Source organism: Lytechinus pictus, chromosome 3, assembly GCF_037042905.1.
Source record: "Lytechinus pictus isolate F3 Inbred chromosome 3, Lp3.0, whole genome shotgun sequence".
NCBI classification, from domain to species: Eukaryota; Metazoa; Echinodermata; class Echinoidea; order Temnopleuroida; family Toxopneustidae; genus Lytechinus; species Lytechinus pictus.
In genome coordinates, this window is record NC_087247.1 from 52,064,040 (window position 1) to 52,085,523 (window position 21,484).

General features: G+C 35.8%; 1 protein-coding gene across 2 annotated transcripts; it reads right to left on the reverse strand.

The window, feature by feature from the left end:
• Positions 1-374: 374 nt before the first annotated feature.
• On the reverse strand, positions 375-20,856 carry LOC129255508 (cystine/glutamate transporter-like). Of its 2 annotated transcripts, none has more exons than XM_064097343.1 (11): positions 20,654-20,856; positions 16,287-16,604; positions 14,663-14,788; positions 11,281-11,380; positions 10,054-10,098; positions 8,609-8,732; positions 7,702-7,805; positions 6,477-6,573; positions 5,670-5,819; positions 4,110-4,287; positions 375-3,809 (listed from the first exon to the last, which is right to left on the reverse strand). In XM_064097343.1, the coding sequence occupies exons 2-11, from the start codon at positions 16,534-16,536 to the stop codon at positions 3,742-3,744; spliced, it is 1,242 nt and encodes a 413-aa protein (XP_063953413.1). In that variant the 5' UTR covers positions 16,537-16,604; positions 20,654-20,856; the 3' UTR covers positions 375-3,741. The 2 variants fall into 2 exon arrangements, with proteins under 2 accessions (XP_063953413.1, XP_054749832.2); XM_054893857.2 differs by lacking the exon at positions 20,654-20,856 and adding an exon at positions 16,775-17,085 and having other exon boundaries at positions 3,224-3,809.
• Between the last annotated feature and the right edge of the window lie 628 nt (positions 20,857-21,484).

A 21,484-nucleotide genomic window follows, 5' to 3' on the forward strand; every position in this document is an offset into this window, starting at 1 on the left:
GCTATCCATATTTAAACCACAAGTTTAGACCAAAGTTTAAATTAAACCCAAATTCAGAATCCGGACCAGCGTTATTATTTTTTTTACCCAATATAATGAACACCCATTATTTACTTTTCATACTTTTGTTTACAGGCAAATGTGTGGAGGTATTTTCGTCTGTCTGTTTGAATGCCATGTCTGCATAAAATATACATCTTTTGATAATTAAAGAACTATGGTAACTCAAACTTCAATATTTCAATATACACAATTTTATGCGTGACAATTTTAAATTTTATTTCATTTCCAACTAAAGAAAAAGTGTTATAATCACATTGGATATGAATTATATAAAAAAGAAAACAATATATATTGAGATCAATTGTTTTTGTTGGTAATAATAATGAATTTAATACAAGAGCATATTATACATGATCAATATTTATGGAAATGATTGTAGTTTGTGGACCCCTAATTCAAATTAGTGACCCAACTATCTTGTGCTAAACAAGGTATCACATTTCCCCTTCTAATAGGATAGGAGTGCATTTCCTAATTATGCTTTTTAACAATTAAAATTTTAATCTACAATGATTGGATTCCACCTCTAGCTAATGGAAATCAAAATGCTTTTGAATCTGAATTAGCGCCCAAGAAAACGTCAACAGTTCAGTACAACTTTCTTAGGGGCCAGGGAAACGCCTCCACCTCCCTTGTCCATGTATACAATCAGGAATGATGGCGACCAGGGGCTATTTTAGAAAACTGTTGTACCAATGACTGGTGATCCCTTCTTGGATGCAAATCGCTGCAATTCTCCCCGCTTAATTTCATTGTGATCTTTGTAGATTAACACTTGTATATAATCCTCTGAATCCAAAGTTTATTTGACGTTTTGATAGGAAATTCACTTATAAGTAACATAGGGTTCCTATTTAGCATGAGAATAGGGGGTGTTTCCCAAAGATTAATGTGTGCCTCATATGTTTTCGGTCACATGCGGTGTAAGACGCATCACCGCACTGGTCAGGTTCCCATTTTATATATATTTGTTATTTAACAAGTATCAGACAATCAAACTGAGTGATGTCAGTAGCTTGCTATAGTAACTGCTATTCTAAATTTGTTGTTATAACAAGTTTAATGAACTGGGCCCCAGTTAGGGTAATGATTTTTTTTTCAATACTGTTGCTGTAAGATCTTATACTCTTCTCTCATAAAAACAAATTATAATCAATATGCAGATATTTACAATCAATTATTATTTCATACCTCGCCCCTAACTTACAATCAGACTGTTCTATGAATTAGAAGGGTAGATGTGAATTAATATATTCAATATTTTGGTGGGTGTTTCATAAAGCTGTTCGTAAGTTATGAGCGACTTTAAGAATGACTGGTGATACTTTCTTGTAAATGGTACACACCAAAATGTCCATTGTGGTGATTTAGCGCGTAAGAAAGGTTCACCAGTTCTTGAAGCTGCTCTTAACTTATGAATAGCTTTACGAAACGGCCCCCAGCTCCACCAACAAATGGGTGAGCTGGAGGCGGTTACCCCACCCCCCCCCCCCAAAAAAAAAAAAAATCACAGCCCAAATTCACTAAAGATGTTTAAACTATGAGGTTGTACAGACCCATGGACTATACAGTGCGTATCAAAAAAAAGTTTACACTTTGAAAAAATCCTGTAAAATTATACATTTGTAATATCCTGAAGATTTTCCACATTTTAACATTGGTACAGATCCATTTAAGCAAATGACGATATAACTCGAAAAATATTTCCGCTTGAGTGAGCACCACTTACTTTTGAAAATGTAGTGAAAAATTATTTGCGCAGAACTTTGAAATAGTTATGCAAATAAAAGTAGATCTTAATCATGAAGAAAACGTGGAATTTAGCTTGTAAAATTGATTTGAAGATATCTTTTACCTTTTTAAACTTGTTTCCTTGCCCAAAACACTTCGAAGAGTGCATTGCGCCCCACCCCACTCCCACACACACCGAGGCCATCGAGACGAATTTTCCTTTGCACTGAGCTGTGATTTACATGAAATGGCTTAGGCTTGATTTTAATTTTGTTAATCATTGTCAAGCTTGGGAAAAGTGTGGAGAAACAAGTATTAAATGAAAAATGAAATGTAAACCCACTTTAAATGATAAAAACTCAGTGTAAAATGCTTGAGATGTCTGATATAAACTTTTGTTCAGGTTCAGTTATGTCCTCAGATCCAGCTGGCACAAAAAGGGTAAAGGTTGTGCTTACTAAATGATGAAATTTCAGTTTGGTGGCAAAATTGTTACAAAATGCTTGAATGTATCCGTTTTATTTCAATTGACTAAAAGTGCAAGGGAAATGTTTCGCAGGGTAAGTTTGATTTCGCCCTTTACCCTTGACACAGCGTGAAAACGAGCATTTCTGCGCAAACAGATTTCTGCGAGCTTTACAAAAATGGACAGTGCTCACTCAAGTGTAACATTCTGTCAAAACTTTTACTTTCATTTGATAGATGAGACCCAAACCTAAGATTATATGTGAAAAAATTACCCACATGTTGTATATTTTTGAATTCCCAGGGCTTTTTCAAAGTGTAAACTTTTTTTTGATACGCACTGTAGTATGGAGATTTCATGTATAATTTAAAAAAAAATGTTGACTGGCCTTGAGAGGAACATCAAATATATTGCCCACAACAGGATCATATTGTCCCTCGTATTTTAGACGAGGACAATGTGGTTCATCAAAAAGCAATATATTTGATGATCCCCGAAAATACTGTCAGTCATTGTTACAATCCAATACAGACGTCTAGCTAAACCAAAAAATGATGCTTATAGAAATATTTTACCCTTTTGAATAGTTGATTACTTTGCTTACTTCTTTCTCTCTAAAAAAAAACAAAAAAAACGATGTATCATACTAAAAACTCGACCATCTAAAACATTTTTTGACTCATGCCACTTGATACAATTACGGAGTATAGTATAAAAACTAAAGAAAAGTGATAATACATGCCTATATGATAATTGGTCATTGTCGGAGATAAATCTATACATGTATTTCCCATGGAGGAGCGGTCTCGGGCGCCTGACCAGATACATGAAAGTCCGATGTTCGATCAAGGGCCACGGTACCGATACCCTTGAGCATCAGGGGCCGCGGAACGGTTTTCAGTGTGGGGGGGGGGGGCTGACCATGCCAAAATTCACAATCATAATGGTAATTTTTACGTTTTTGTACACGGTTTTAGAAAAAAAAGTGGGGGGCTGCGGCCCCTGAGCATGGAATGTATTTAATCAATAGTGCTCGTTAGTCCAATGGAAATGATATAAGCATTTCCCGGGAAGCATCCTTGGTAACTCTATGTGCACTTGTTAACTTTCTGAGTATTTTAAAGGCTTATGTTAATAAAAAAAACTCCACTGAAAACTTGATTTTGCTGAGGGCCGTAAAGGGATTTCGGAGTGATGTTCTGTTCATGTCAAAGTAGACTTCTAAGCGGATTGAAGAATATGAAAAAAAAAATTCATTTAATATTCTCAAACCACATTCTGTCATTAACCTTGGGAGAAAATGCCTATGCTATGAACCTTGTTTTTTTTACGAGAAATGGATTTTCGTCATCGCCAGTGAGAATGCCGTCTTGAACAATGTTGCAACATCGTGTTCAGCAGCGTTTTGGTACACTGATTCATTCACCTTCGTACTCATTTCGGCAATAACATCGACTTTGTTATCCTCGATTTATGATATATCATTCAACTTGCTCAGATTCATGTGGAACAACGAGTAACACCTGCTGCAAGAATACTGTCAATTTATCTGCAAAACAAAATTATTCAAACATAATTATGTATCAACTTTTAAGATTAAAAAAATGTAAATCTGGATCGAATATAGAGAGTGCTACCGTTAAGATTGACTTAAATAACAATTATGATTGAAATAATTATGCAAGTTTTGTCATGTTCTTTTGCACTATTTTCATATTAAAAATTTAATACTTGTATACTTTATAACCAATATCAACGCAGTTGTTCCTCTTAATTAATTATTGATTATATATTTTGTCACCAATTGAAGTGTCGAATATTTTGTAAATAGCATAATGTGAATACCTACCCATTCCATTGATGAACCATTTAGGTTTATTCTTCCAAGCCACGCCTACATAGTAGACTGGTATCCCGAGAAGAGTAATGGCTAAACCTATTCCACAATCTACAGGGCTGCTGTAGATTGACATACCAACCAGGAACAATGCACAGAATACGAAGATGATTGGTATCACCAGAGGAACCTAATTTTGAATTGAAAATAATTATCTTGTACTTACAATAGTGTAGTAGGTTTCACGGTACTTGTAAAGTGTTGGTCCTTTTTAGGACCAACACTTGTCCAAGAAAGATATATGGTGTATTGTGAAACCTACTACTCTATTCTTCTTCGCCATGGATACCTTCAGAAGTTACATCATTCTACTTACAATCATGGCAGATCAATATTGAAATATGATCACGTTACTCTGATCTTCGAATGCTCATTTTAGGTACATGTATAGCCTATGCTCTCACGCTTAGGGGATGTTGCAAGAAAATAATTGCAATCAATCGTAAATATTCTGTTACAATTTTACAACTGATTAATCACTTTTAACTATAATAGCAAATCAGATTACATCTCCTTGTTTTATGGAGTAGATTAGCAATCAATCGCAAATTTGCAATTAATTGCACGGCATATGCTTGATTTCGTGAACGAAAATAGACTTGCAATTGATCGCAAGTTTCTTGCAACGCTCCATTAGATACATTATAATCAATAAATTTTTCGAGTTCAAATATTCAAATACGTATCTGTACAGGATGCAATATATTATACAGGATTACTTTAAAACTTGAAGATCCCCCCTGCCCACAGTTTGTATTTTCCGGGAAAATGCTAAAAAATTATCATCGTTATTACTGTTTACAGTAGGCCCATATTTTACAGTGATAATATTGCATAACATCAAAGGAATCCCATAGAAATTCAGACTGTGTGGTAAATATTACGGTGGAAAGTCCCATTTTTGTCATGTATTAATGCTTAATTTTTTTGGGGGTGTTATCGGAACTTTTGCCCCAAAAATGGCTTAACGAAAAAAAAAAGATAACCGTGATTATCTTTTTATGTACAAAGAGAAATAGAGCATTTTTAATGGTGTAGAGTGACTGCGCGGCCCTAATCCAAAATCAAGGTACCAACAATGAATATAACTTTTTTCCGGAACCCGTTTTCACTTCACCAACAAAAAAATGATAATCAAGATATCAGCATAAGACATAGACAATTCAATTGATCTACTAATTTACCTGGCCAATATACCCTTAAATATAATTTTCACATATTTTCATTCAATTTGAATCCCACTACATCTTATCGTTTTCATACATATCAATTACTATTATTGCTCAATATAAAGTTTATATATAGTTTTATTCTCATGGATGTTACCTTACAAGTCCGGGTCGTGGACTTTTTTACCCTGACGACCTGCTGTTAACATCCTTTTTCTTTTGTATGTTACCATGGTAATTGTTTTGTAATTTTTTTTTAAATTCTTGTTGAAATTCCGAATAATGATAATGATGATAATAATGATAATAATATTAATAATATAATAATAACAATAATAGGTACCTTAAACGGACGCTCAAGTTCTGGATATTTCCACCGGTAATACGGGATAATTGCACAGGTTAAAGCAATGAATAGCCAGGCGGTAAAACCAACAAAGTTAACAAGATTACTGACGTCGCCGCTGATCATCATTATTAAACTGAATGGAATCTACAAGAGGAGAAAATGAAGATTAATCAAGGTTATTTCGGAAGGTTCAAATAAAAATGCATGGGTAAAACTATCAGGGATTTTTGGTAATAGTATATCCATGGTGTGATTGTGATTTGCACCAGTGTTGCTTGCAATTTTTTTTTTAAAGAAAGAAAATATTGTTATTTCATAAATTACTCTAGTTCATTAAAATCAGGAGAAGATTTAGGATGTTCAGGGAGCATGTGCCCCCCTTCCTCTTCAGTTGATAACCTATAGTGAGTAGCCCCCCCCCCCCTTCCTGGACTCGGGATGGATTTGTTTTCCTTGTTGCCTGTCCCCCAGTGCTAAATACTGTTTTGCTACAGTCCTGTATCCGCCCAAGAGATAGTTTGCAATCAAAACACTGATTGTATGTACAAAGGAAAACTTATTTTTAATATCAAAACTATGCAGAATACAAGTAACATGCGAAACCAAATAAAATGATCTACAGTCAATAACTTAGAATGCATCAATGAACACTCTCAAAGTGTTCTTTTTTATAAGCAAATTTCGAAATGTACAAACGGAAAATGGGAATGACTAATGTCAGAGGTATGTTATTATAACCATTGAAATTCCTGACCGTTATGATAATCATGATAACAATTTGATGTTTATCCTACTAATTACCAGAGTGATGATGGCCGGAACGGGAGTCTTCCGATCAATGTGAACCATTGAAACAATCTCGGGGATGTGTCCCTCACGTGATGCCACCAAAAACTCTCTATCAATTTAAACATAAATCAGGAATTTGTTAAAACATCCTCTAAACTTAGTGAGTGGTAGCAGGAGCAGTAAAGGAAGAAGAAGCAGTAGTGTAGCGGTAGTAGTAGTAGTAGTAGTAGTAGTAGTAGTAGTAGTAGTAGTAGAAGTAGTAGTAGTAGTAGTAGTAGTAGTAGTAGTAGTAGTAGTAGTAGTAGTAGTAGTAGTAGTAGTAGTAGAAGTAGTAGTAGTACTAGTAGTAGTAGTAGTAGTAGTAGTAGTAGTAGTAGAAGTAGTAGTAGTAGTAGTAGAAGTAGTAGTAGTAGTAGTAGTAGTAGTAGTAGTAGTAGTAGTAGTAGTAGTAGTAGTAGTAGTAGTAGTAGTAGTACAATGACTAATACTACTAGTAGTATGGACCGCGGTGGTGGTGGTGCTAGTCGAAGTAGCGGTCAGTGGTTGGTAAGTAGACCAGCCTATAGCAGCAGGTGCGGCGCCATGCAAAGGGAGCAAGACGACCTTTGTTAATGTATTCTGTTCTCATTTTTTCTACGCAACCCCTGAGTAGTAGTCAAAGAAGAAGAAAAATAAGGGAAAGACAAGGTAAAGGAGAGATTATTTTATTGAAAGGTCATCATTATTAGACGAGTCGGTTCTATTATCATGATAGTGATAGCCATGTGATTTTTGGATGAGTTGGGAATGGGCGTGTAATTAAACTAAAGGCCTGAATTCACAGTCGTTTCTACCTTGGTACCCTAGCCCTATGGCATACAAGTGAATTATCCTTTGTGAATTTCGGCTATAAATTTAAATTCATTGGCCCGTATTCTGAAGTCGGGTTTAATTTAAACTATGGTTTTAAGTTGTGGTTTAACTATGGATAGCCAATTATTACATAAATCTCTAACAGTAGAGGTTCAATGTATCAGCTCATTTGACTCCCAAAACATTATTAACTGCCTGGGAAGGATAAGTGTGACAATTGTCTTCACCATTAAAGAATTAGTAAAGAGCACAGTAAACATGAGAAGCATTCACCGTAAACAAAACTTTGAAACGTTTGGCTTCCCATAATTTTAGCACAGAGTTAGACCATGGTCTAAGCTAAACCTGACTTCAGAATACGGGCCATTATTTTTAATTAATTCACCTTGTAAAAGTGATTGTTGATCCGTTTAGTGCTCCTGCTATCGAGATGGCTACAATTGCATTTAGAATCAAAGACCAGTCTCCAATCACACGTTGACCAAGATCCTGTTGTATCAAATAGCAATCATGGGGCATATAATACATGGCTTGGAATGAGCAGAAGTCATCAGATAAAACATGGTGTACTTGCTTTATTCCACAGGGTTCCCAGCTTTTCAAGATAAAAAAATTTTCTGACGAAGTTTTAAAATTCCCTGATAATAACAGCTAGGGGCCACGGAAGCGGGGGGGGGGGGGGGGGGTTGCTTCAGCCCCACTTTTTCCAAAAGCGTGTACAAAAACGTAAAAATGGCCACATGATTGTGATTTTTTGCATGGTCAGCCCCCCCCCAGTTTCGCATGTTTTCTAATTTGTTGCAGTGAATTACATGTATTTTCAGCATAAAAACAATAATATAAAACTAATTAGTACCACCATAACCAGTAATTCAATGGATGTTGATTTGATATGCAACAAAATATAACAGTTTGACTGACTACCGTGCTTTCGAATTTTGGGCTGATCAAAATTCCCAGATTTTTCCCTCGCTTGAGGCATTTTCCCTGATTTGAGGTATTTTTTTAAATCAAATTCCCTGATATTTCCCTGACTGGAAAAAAAGTAAAATCATTTCCCCTGATGGGCTGGGAACCCTGATTCCAGGATGATTGGAAAAAAAATCTTTATATCAGTAAATTCTTTTAAAATATAAATTAATTACATTTGAATTTGCTTTTAAAAAAATCATTTTTCATACTTTTTATTAAGATTGGAGAAAAAATAGAGAATATTTCTTTAGGCCTACACACAAAAAAAAGGAAATCTAATTTTTTTAATACCGAATGTATAATATTCATTTGTATCTTACTAAAGCAACTGCGTTGGAAACTAATACTTCATCACTGTTGAGCACGGTGAAGTAAGCAATGTTGGCAAGCACGTACAGGACTGTGACACTAGTCATGGAAATTATAATCGCAAGGGGAATTGTCCTAAAATGAATAGGTGAATAGAAAGACAATATTAACTAGAATTCTTTAATTCTACAAATCAGCATTTTAACTTGCACGACAACGTTTTAATATGTGGAAAGTGTATATGAGCGTTGCATTTGAAAAGGGGTTGTCTGAAGACGACTTGATTTTCTTTTGTTCCGTGAAAACAATTAAGTGGAAAGCCTCTGGCTGTCTCGCCTGCATTACGCGATTCAATATAGCAGCAGTGCTGACTTTGAATGATTATTCACAAAAAGCACCATTCATATATTATATTGTTTATATAAAATATGTTCATTGACCCTTGATAACTTTTGATCATGTGACCTTATCAAGACTCGTGCGAGACGATCAGTGATACTTGATTACCCTACATGTATGTCCACGTTTCATGAACTAGATCCATAAAATTTCAATGTTATGATGGCAATTCAACACAATAGCCTTTGACCTTGGCCATGTGACCTGATACTCGCACAGGATGTTCAGTGATACTTGATTGTTGTTATGTCCAAGTTGCATTTTCTAGATCCATAAACTTTCAAAGTTATGATGGCAATTCAACGAATACCCCTAACATGGCCAAAGTTCATTGACCCTATGACCTTTGACCTTGGCCATGTGACCTCAAACTCGGGCAGAATGCTCAGTAATACTTGATTATGTTACAAGTTTCATGAACTAGGTCTATATACTTTCTAAGTTATGCTGTCATTTCAAAAACTTAACCTCAGGTTAAGATTTGACGTTGATGACGCCGCTGCGTCGGAAAAGCGGCGCCTATAGTCTCGCTCTGCTATGCAGGCGAGACAAAAAAAGAGGTGATTTTAAAGTAACATGTCACATCAACAACTTATCAAAACTCTCCATTATTTTCCCTTTATTTTTCATCTCTTTAAAATAACAGGTGCAATCGCCCGATTATCCCTGCCCTCTCCTCTTATGATGTGGCTCCCATGTTGATGAGTTGATAATTAAGCTTGAAAAAAGGTCAACATCAAATATAGTTACGACTAATACACAACTTGAATTTTGCATTGCTTTAAAAGATCAGTTCCCTGACCATTGCTGCTTTTGTTTTGTTTCGTTTTTTTTTACGATTGTTTGATCCATGTATTGTTATGTAAAATTATTTATGATATCTATGTCCTACGATTTGTTCTTGAAAATCATGCATTATACATTTTGGAAATTAAAAAAGGCGGAAATGGGTGTAAAATATAATCAGGTCGAAACAAAGTGAACTAATAACCGTTTTGAAAGTTTCTCTTGCATAACATTTCAAAATATTTAGTACAATACTCCTTTTTTCGCTTACCTGGTCGGATTGATGATTTCCTCAGAAATCGCAGGAAGGAATTGCCTGTGATTTAAGATAATGACCAAAAAATATTGATAGAGGTAATATTTTCTACTACTATACTACTACTACTACTACTACTACTACTACTACTACTCTACTACTACTACTACTACTACTTCTTCTTCTTCTTCTTCTTCTACTTCTTCTTCTTCAACTACTACTACTACTACTACTACTACTACTACTACTACTACTACTACTACTACTACTACTACTACTACTACTACTACTATTACTACTACTACTACTACTACTACTACTACTACTACTACTACTACTACTTCTACTACTACTACTACTACTACTACTACTACTCTACTACTACTACTACTTCTTCTTCTTCTACTTCTTCTTCTTCTACTACTACTACTACTACTACTACTACTACTACTACTACTACTACTACTACTACTACTACTATTACTACTACTACTACTACTACTACTACTACTACTTCTACTACTACTACTACTACTACTACTACTACTCTACTACTACTACTACTTCTTCTTCTTCTACTTCTTCTTCTTCTACTACTACTACTACTACTACTACTACTACTACTACTACTACTACTACTACTACTACTACTACTACTACTACTACTATTACTACTACTACTACTACCTATACTACTACTACTACTACTACTACTACTATTTCTACTACTACTACTACTACTACTTCTTCTTCTTCTTCTTCTTCTTCTTCTTCTTCTTCTTCTTCTTCTTCTTCTTCTTCTTCTTCTTCTTCTTCTTCTTCTTCTTCTTCTTCTTCTTCTTCTTCTTCTTCTTCTTCTTCTTCTTCTTCTTCTTCTTCTTCTTCTTCTACTACTACTACTACTACTACTACTACTACTACTACTACTACTACTACTACTACTACTACTACTGCTACTACTACTACTACTACTATTACTACTACTACTACTACTACTGCTACTACTACTATACTAGAAGCTTCTACTACTAGAAAACCATAATGTAAGTCAGATAATGATCCAAATTATCATGTCCTTAATTCTTTGTATAATGCCGTATAGCTGTGATAAGAAAAAGGTGTACGCGATTGAAAATTTTTTTTAGCCCTCTCTCTCAAAAAAAGAAAACAATGAAAGATTTTCCCTCACAATCTCCCCCAGATTCTTTGCCCCATAATAATAGAGGAAGAGAAACCACCAACCATCCAGTGTAGGCGTATAGTCCAGAGTAGAATGCAAGAGGCAAAGTCTTCCATCGTATAGACCCTTCGACAAATGCAGTCTCAATGTTCGATGTATCCCCTATAATCAGTCGAAGAACAAAAGGGCAATGAATTAAAGAAAATATCTCAAAATCATACCAAATATTATGATAGTGATCCTTTTAATTAGCACTAACATTGTTTCTACGGTGGGTATTACTCATAAAGTAATTATCAAGTCTGATAACACTTTGTTGACAGTATGCAGGATTTTAAAGCAAACAAGTGGAACGCCTCTAGCGGTCTCACCTGCATTACGCGATTCAATATAGCAGCAGTGCTGATTTTGAAAACAGCTATTGAATAATTATTCACAAAAGAAAACATTCATATGATAATAAAATACTTTGTCCATTGACCCAAAATGACCTTTGACAATGAATGTGATCTAAGATGCAAAGCAATCGTTCAACAGATACCCCCAATTCGGCCAAAGTTCATTGACCCTAAATGACCTTTGACCTTGGTCATGTGACGTGAAACTCATGCAGGATGTTCAGTGATACTTGATTAACCTTATGTATAAGTTTCATGAACTAGGTCCATATACTTTCTAAGTTATGATGACATTTCAACAACTTTACCTTAGGTTAAGATTTCGATATTAATTCCCCAACATGGTCTAAGTTCATTGACCCTAAATGACGTTTGACCTGAAACCAAAGCAGGATGTTTAGTAATACTTGATTACCCGTATGTCAAAGTTTCATGAACTAAGTTAAGATGTCATTTCAAAAACTTAACCTTAGGTTAAGATTTGATGTTGACGCCGCCGTCGGAAAGCGGCGCCTATATTTGAAATGCTTTTGAATGCTTTGCAGGCCCAGGGATGCAGGCGAAACCAAAAATGACGGACTGCGTATATATACTCAGCATGCTTAGTCTCAACCATGCACATTGCTCATCTACTCTTCGCCGCTATCTGGGACTTCTCGACTCATCTCAGCACTTCTACTCCAAGTCATCATCATTCTGGATTAAAGTCCCTTTATCACAAAAGATGCATCTCACTACTCCAATCTTTCTCTGTCTCCTCTTTTGATTTTAATCTCTATCAATTCACCATCAAACAGGTCGTCTCGTAAACCTCCTACTGTGTTACTAGGCATTATACTGTGGAAGAAAGACAGGGGCCGCAGTATATATTGACCCCAAAGAGGAACACTTTAGGGACTATTATTTTTGGAAATCATGAAGGGCACGTATCTCACCATAGTCATCTAATGTGTGCGCTAAGCGCTTGGTGATTTTGATAGAATTACGCCTAAACACATGAAGCACTTTTTGTAGTCTTTGTAATCATGAACATTATGAAATGTATCTCAATTACCAAATGATGCAAGCGCGAAGCGCAAGCTGAAAAGTTTTGATATTCAGACCAGAAAAAGGAACATTTTAAGAGCTGTTTTATAGGAATTCCATGAAGAGCAGACATATCTCACCAATCCACTAATGCGAACGTATAAGCATGAACTGGAAATGTTTTGTATATATTCAGACCTTAAAGTGGGGGGGGGGGGGTAATCACTTCAAGTAATGAAAAAGAAGCATGCTTGTGTGACTACATAAAACGATAATAACACGAAGTGCGGGGAAATATATTTGGTGTATTTTAGGATATTTTTGTACAACAGGATTATATATCTCATAAAACAGACAATGGGATTTAGACCCAAAAGGGGACACTCTATTCATGCTTTGCCAAATGAAAACTGGGTAATTTGGTATCTTCCTTCCTAAATAAAGCAAGCGCTAAGAGCGAGCAGAATTTTTAAATATTTTGATCTGCAGCTGGATAATTTAAGCACGTTTTAAATAAAGAACAAGCTACGTATCTCAATTAACATGCATGAGCGTTTTCTAGATTTAGACCTAGAAATGAGCATTCTTAAATACATTTTTTATCATGAAAATCAATAATATTTGATATTCCGATCTGAAAAAGGGTCAATCTAAGTACTATTTCAAAACACTGTATGATAACTGTGAAGTGGAAATGGATTGCGCTTAATAAATGATGCGAGCGAAGCGCGAGCTGATTTTTTTTTTATTATTATTTTTACCTACGACCGGGACATTCTAAGAACATCCGTTATCATATGAAAATGATGACAATCTTCCTAAGTGCGAGATGAAACTTGCCGATATTCCATTCTGAAAAAGGGACACTTTATACGAATTCATGAAAATGTTATTAACTTATTTATTAATCTAATAGACCTAATGAGAGCGCCAAATTTTTTGATATCAAGGCCTAAAAACTGGACGAAGCACTTTTTTGGAAAAATATATTTTTAACAATTGATCATGCGAGCGCAAATCAATAGCCGAAAATTTTCATCGATAAACTCTCATGAAAAGGGGATTTTAAGAAGTTTGTTATAGAATTATTATAGAGGTATACATAACTCAATCAAAATTCGAGCGCGCAGTGCTAGCTGATAGGTTTTGACAATCAGATCTGAAAAAGGATATTTTTATAAATTTATGGAATGCACGAATATGATAGGTGCTTGACAAATCAAATAATGCGAGCGCGCAGCGCGGGCTGAAATAGTTGATATTCATTTTACAATGCACTTTTTTTCAAATTGGTTTGTGAATAAAACATAATAATGAAAGCTCGATGACCGAGTTTTAATATGTTTTGTATATCGACTTCAAACTTGATATTTCAAGCTCTATATCAGCCTATATATGAGCAAGATATGTATCATCGATCAGGCAACGCCAGCGCGATGGAAATTTTTACATATAATAGAGACATGAATGAAAGCTTTCTTTTTATTTTCCAAGTCTTCCGTCAACTTATTTTTATTCACTCGTATTCCTCCACTTATTTTCCTTTTCTTTTTCTCCTCTCTTTTACTTTCTTCTTTTTCTTTCTTCCCCCTTTTTTCCTTTTGTTGTTGTTGCTAGGCCAATGGCGGGGGGGGGGGGGGGGCATGGGCCCCCTGGATCCGCCTATGGGTATAGACTTTTGAGTCATCCTAGCATTATTATTGTATGTAATATGGATTTTAACATACTGAAAGATCCAAATGAGAGTCAGCAAAATGCATTACATAAACAATACTTTTCATTATTTTAGTGATGGTTTTTAAAGCCCTAAATTTAAGATTACCTCGCTTAATGAATGGGGAATATCATAATTAAGAGATCAGAAATAAGATAGTCAATAATATTTATATAGTCACTAAACACAGGCGATTCAATCTCCAATGGCCTATACAGATTCCATTGACCAAATAAAATTTATGATAAACCTAATTGTTACAATGAAAATAAAAATCTTTTCCAAGGGCCTTGAAGACTAACTTACCTTTTGCAAGTTGGTATAAACCAATGACGATGACGACACCAAGACCTAGTACTTTCAAGACTGATGTTACTACTTGTATCTTGCGTGCTAATGGAACGCTCACCGAGTTGATTAAAACTATGAAAACTATTTCAAAAAATAACGAAATAAAATAGGTTAACATTTTAATAATTACCCTATATTTTCTCCAATGAGGTGTTAATTTTGAAAAAAATCAATGAAAATATAATTGGATATTATACACGCAGTGTAGGTACATCGGAAGCAATTCTGGATTGGGAACAAACATATCCCAGGTGGTCCATCTTTTGGGGGAGCAAGGGAGGGGGTGCTCATGTAACAAATTTTCAATGACAACTAGGGGCCGAACGGAGGAGTTTTCAAGGGGGGCATTATAGTTTTAGAGGAATCCTGAAAGAGATAAAACAAACGACCATGAGCATGACGAGCTCATCATGGGGGAACTTGCATTTGTAATATTGAGAAAGAAGGATTTAGTGCACGATATCGGTAAATTTTGATAACATTTTCAGCAAAAAAGTGTAAGTTTTTCAACTATTCAACATTATGCATCCATATTGATGCGTTGGGTCCTATTACCTGAAGATCGCACCTGACCCAAAACTTTTGAATAGCAACAAAATAAAATACAAATGATTCCAACATCAGCTGTGTGACTTCCGTTCTTATTCAGGGGCGGATCCAGCTTTCGCCAATAAGGGGGGGGGGGGGTATTTTGCACCCACATTTTCTCCGATCGGCTCACTTTTGTCGGTTTTTTTAAAGGGGGAAGTCAAAACTACAGACTGAAGTTTGAAGTACGTCTTAACTTCATTCTTGAAAACAGTCACCTCATAAAGCCTATAAATGATGCGCGAAGCGTAAGCTCATTTTTTTATTCCATGACTGTCTTCAAATATGAGAATTGAACATGGATTATAAGTAATTTTATAATCATAATCAAGATGCATAATTCAACGTTCATTTCGAGCTCGAAGAGCGAGCTGAATTTGTTTATGTAGACCTACTGACCTGAATAAGGGACTTGTTTAGGACTGTTTTGCAGTGACACATGCCGGACTCATGAAGAGGATACTTATCTCACTTATTAATGCGAGGGCAAAGCACGAGCTGATAATTTTAGATATTCAGACCTGAAAACTTCATCTATCTAAATATTATTTATGCGAGCGCGAAGCGGGTGCTGACAATTTTGATATTCCGAAAAACTTTGACAATTTGAGCACTTTTAAGAATAAAGAATAACAGTTTTAAGTAAATTCGAAATGTATAAGAATAGTTGGTTTAGATATGAAATAATAATTAAGACGATAATAGTTGCGTAACGCCCTAAATTGCCAATTTGTCTCATATACACAATTACAAGTAAATAAGCGATTTTTATTGACTTTATGGTAGGCCTACATGATTTGAGAAATTGGGCAGTATTCACTTCCCTTTCATCCCTTTCTCACCGAAATTACAACCACATTGATTAAGAACAACGCCGCAACATCAGAGAAAGTTAATTTGCCGAAAATTGACGATCCGTGTAAATGGGAAATATTAAGTGAGGGTAATTATGAGAGAAACTAACGAAAACGTGAAAAATAAGTTTACTTACTCAAGATAGCTGCTCCAATGAGTCTGGTGATTACAAAAGGGACTTCACATCCCATGTAGAAAGGCACTAGGACGTAATATGAGATAGAAACTGAGCTGATTGCCCATCCACCCGTTCTACCAACTACAATCTTTTTCCAGATCTGTAGAAAAGCAGGTATTGGTCCGTATGCATCAAGGAGATAGGAATAATCTCCTCCAGATACTTTAAATGTTGTCCCAAGCTCAGCATAGCAGAGAGCTCCAAACATAGAGAATACTCCACATAACACCCATACCACCAACGCCCATCCAGTGCTACCAGTATTCACCAATACACCTGATAAAAGAAAAATATTCTAATAAATAGGTTCGAATCAGTATTTGAATACCACTCTCTTCTAGAGTTTCTGGTAAATAAACGAGAAACAAATTAAACACTCCAAGATCACAATTTATATTCCATTATAGCAACAAAAAAGAGGTAAATTAGGGTGATAGATTTGTTACCCTTTGGGAATATGAAGATACCAGATCCGATGACTGTACCGATGACTATGGAAATACAGTCAACTAAAGTTATCTGCCGAGCCAGTCTTACACCATCTTTACCGCTGCTACGATTGAGAAAAGATGATGATGATGATATCAAAGAACGGCTTCTCCGGACTCGAGACATTTCAAGTTTTTCATTTAACACAATATTTTACTTGGTGTTTACGTGGTGTTTTTACTTTCAAATGCGGATCCCCTGGTTTCAGTTTTATAAATGCCTGGTACTTCAGTTTCCACTTAGCGTATTATATAGACACAATGAAAAGAAGGGCAAACAAAATGGGAGATGGACGGCAAGTGGGTGGGATCCGGACGGTGCGCGCATCCGGGGTGGGAGAGGGGGAATTGTATGGTGCAAAATAAGATATCCATTTGTCGTGTCCTTTAATAAGCGGGGAACTTGTCTTCTTTTAAATGTTCTCCCATAATTCATTGCAAACGATTCTATATTTTTTTTAATTTTCCTACAAATTTAAGGGTGCATTGCACCCCTTCCCATCAACCAAACTGATGACTAAAGAAAATGATCACAAAAGTTCTGGACAAATATTAGTTATTTGCTTTTAATTCTGCAATACATATATCGTTATTTACAGAAACGCACTTTGATTTTTATTTTACTATAAAGTCATAAAAAAATCTTAGGATCAAACAGCCAATAAATTATGCTAATAATTATAATCATAAGCTTTACAATCCATCATTGTCCATGGGTCCAAAAGGAGAAAAGTACAAAAATAAACAAAACAATGACAGCAAGAATCAAATAATGTATATGGTTTTATTAAAGTCATGTTGACAGTGAGGTGGTGGCCCATTATGCTAAACAAACATACTGAAAAAAACGAGATGAAAGGGAATAAAAAGGAAAATAATCAGGATTTGTCTATTTCATTAAAAGTAAACAGTACCCATGGCTCTGGAAAGCGGGGGTGCTGAAGCACCCCCAAGATTTTCATTGTTGGAGGTGCTGCGTGTATTATTCTCAGTCGGCACCACCTCCTGGAAAAAAAAATCGTTCCTATAAGGCCCCGACAGTATCGATCAAAACAATAAAACGACTTTGCTTTGAATAATAATTGGGAGCACAAATTACAGATCCGGGGTAGAGGGGCCTGCTTATCCATTGGATTACTGATCAGATACTATTTTTCCCTTTCAATTATCACAAACACCATTAAGAACTGCCACGAACATCGTGCGATCTTCTTGAGAAGATCTTATAAAATAAGACCTTCTCAAGAAGGATTTACGATTTTTAGCATTCAAAGATCGTTACGCGTTAACCGTTCGCAGCTTGGTTGATGGTCTTCTCCAAGATTTTTTTGTTATGTCATACCAAATCCTGTCTTCGTAAGGTGGTCATACGAGTGTCATAAGAATACAGTAAGAACCACACAAGATTTTGTACGGTCGAGGACTCGAGAGACAATTATAGAAGCCATTATTTCTTACGATGATCGTACGAACGCCTTAATTTGTTCATAGAGCCATTATAGAGGGCTCTTACCATGCTTACGAACAGGGATTAGAACGGTGCTCTTACAAACGTCTCTTACGTTTGAAAGTCATTTGTAAAGCCAAGTGCACACGATGCGATCCGTTAGTTTCATGTTTTTCTATATTTTTACTTTTTATAGGTTTGGGTTTAGCCCATGTATTATTAGGCTATCTGAGAAGTATACACTAAAGACAATGTGCTTGTCATATAGACAAAACGAGGTCTATGTTTTTTGCAAATAAATTCTAAGAGCGCCCCAGTATCCATGCGATGGTAAAAAAATGTGGCAATTATTGACATTCCGTTTTATAAAGACTTTATTATTGTGACTCCCATGGAAACATTTATTGGCGGTTGAGCTATTTTAACATGGTATATGCCATATAGCAATGTTACCATTATAGTTGTCACTCCTTTTAAATGGGTACCGTTCTAAGAGACGGGAATCGTACGTGGAATAGGTTTTTGATTCCTATACGGGCTTTGAAAGGGAAGCCCCCCCCCCCATCAAGAATTTTTGGAAAGTGAACCAGCAGAATCATATTCAGTATCGTATTTTAAATTTGTTTTACTCGTAAAATTACCTCTAAATCTGTTCTGCGAAGATTTGTAAACTAAACCTTATTTGAAAATTATATTTAACATGAAATATATTTGCAATAAAGCGCTTAAAATATACCCTCCCCCGAAAATCGGGGAAATACGCATGCAGTATAGATCACCTGGGCGGAGAGGGGAGGGGTGGCACTGGCACCGAAAATTGAACCAATCTCAGCATTTCAATTGCACTCGATTAGGATTTCTTAACTTTCTAATGATGTTTAATAATGATGTTTAATAATTTTGTTTAAAAAAAAAATTCCTCAAAAGTTCGGGGGTGTTGTAGACAGCCCCTTCCTCAAAAAAAAATAGGAAAGGGGCCAGGAAAGGGGTATCCAGGGTCCTATCCACGGAGGATTAATCTATGGGTGCTGAGCATTGTCAAAGCACCCCCAGTTACAATAGATAATCCTTTGTGGCTAGGTCCATAGGGGTATCCCCCATTCCAGAATTCAATTGCGTGTAAAGTTACGTTCAAAGGGATGGTCTGAGCAAAAAATATTTATCTAAATAAATAGAGTTAAATTCACAGAGAAAAATGCTGAAAATTTCATTAAAAATCGGATTACAAACAAGGAAGTTATTGAATTTTAAAGTCTATCAATATTTTGTGAAAACAGTTTTATGCACATCGTCATGAAAATTCATTGGTATGCTGATTATGTCATATCCCCACTTTCCCTTTTCTTATGTTATTACATGAAATCATAATTGTTTCATTTTTTCATGCATGTGTAAATGATATGTCTCCATTATAATGAAATAAGTTGCGGCAATAAATAACTAATGCACTTAATCAGTTGTCAATCCAATTGTTTTAGTTCTTGGTAGAAAAAAAATTGAATAAACCTAATTTCATATAATAAAATACAAAAGAATGATATCATCAGCCCACATAATGAATATTCATGAAGACATGCCTAGAACTGTTTCACAGGAATAATGCAATCCTTAAAATTCAATAACTTCGTTATTTGTTATCCGATTTTGATGAAATTTTCAGCATTCTGCTTTCTGAATTTTACTCTATTTATTGAGATATAAATATCTTCAGCCTGGACCATCTCTTCAACGTTCAAGTCCATTCAAAGTTCCAAACTTAAAATGATTTGAAAAAAAAAATTAAACAAGCTCAATACTAAAACATCGGAAAGGAGTAGGCCTATTCAGGCGTCACAAACATACGTCAAGACATTGAGAGCTAAATACCCCCCCCCCCCCATTTCTACCATGTAAGAAATATGAAAGAGAAAGAAGAATTATGCAAAGAAGCCTGAAATTAAACAAGCCAATATCAGATCTAGCAACATTATTGGGAAGAAATGCAGATTATAAAGTGATCCTGAATTATGTGAAAAACCAAAGAGATTCGAATAAGAATATTCCACTGATCTCTCTCCATCTCTTTCTCTCTCTCTTCCTTACTCCTGATGATTAGTGATGTAATAATTTTTAGACTACTAGAATTGAGCTTCGACCTAGCTTTTTATTTAAGTTTGCATACTATGAAGTACAAAAACGCACAATTTAATGGTGGAGGTAACTAATCTTAATTATATTGCAACTCGCTATATGACAGGTCAGACTAGTCTAACGCCGAGGACATTGAAGCGGGAATTAAGCAACTATAACTCAATCTACTAGATTGAAGAGCGCCAACTTAACACCAACACCAACCACCAACCAACCAACCATCCGTGAGTTTCGACTCCCTATACAAAAAAATTACACACCTTTCCGTTATCCCGGTCCGTTATACCTCTTTGTGCTTTGTTGACGGTTCTCTCCCTCTTCTTCTTCTGATGAAGTACAGTCCACCGAATGGTGTATTGTCGTACTGTAAAGTCTATATTTCCCGTTGGAACCTGAATAAAGCCGGGGTAATAGTAAGCAGCGATTGAAATCATTGTATTGAGCTCTGTTAATGTTGCGTACTGTTATTATTGTCGTTATTGTTACTTGTTAAGGTCTCTGAAAGAAGACTAAAATCAACTTGAATGTAAACAATCACAGCAGAGAGAGAGAGAGAGAGAGAGAGAGGTAAATGGATGGAGAGCCGATGGAGGGAGGAGGGGGGGGGGGGGGAGGGGGCGGGGACGTGTTCAGAAAATAGATCCGTCCTCTAAACGGAGAGTGTAGCCTTTATTCCAAGAAGTGCCTGCAGTCATTTTTGTCTTTGCTTTTTACGATTATGATACTTTTACGCGAAACATACATTATGCGTCTGATTTGTGGCGAGTCTATGGCAAAATAGTCAAATTGACTGGCTGCCGAACAAGAAGACCCCCCTCGAGCAGTCAACCTCGTGTAGTCTCACATCACCAGACACATCTCTTACATTAAGCGTGGCAGAGAAGATGTAGCTCCATCATTGCCTAGATTGTAGGCTACAGAGAGTACTCTGAGTCGCTTGTGGTTAGTGCTATTCTGGGTGATCATACTCGATTTGACAATTAGCACAATTCCAGAATGGAATGTACATGATATATCCCGCCAGATTTTGATTGTAGAAAATAACGTAATTTTTCTGAAAGTCGAAAATGTTTTACCAAATCGGATCTGCA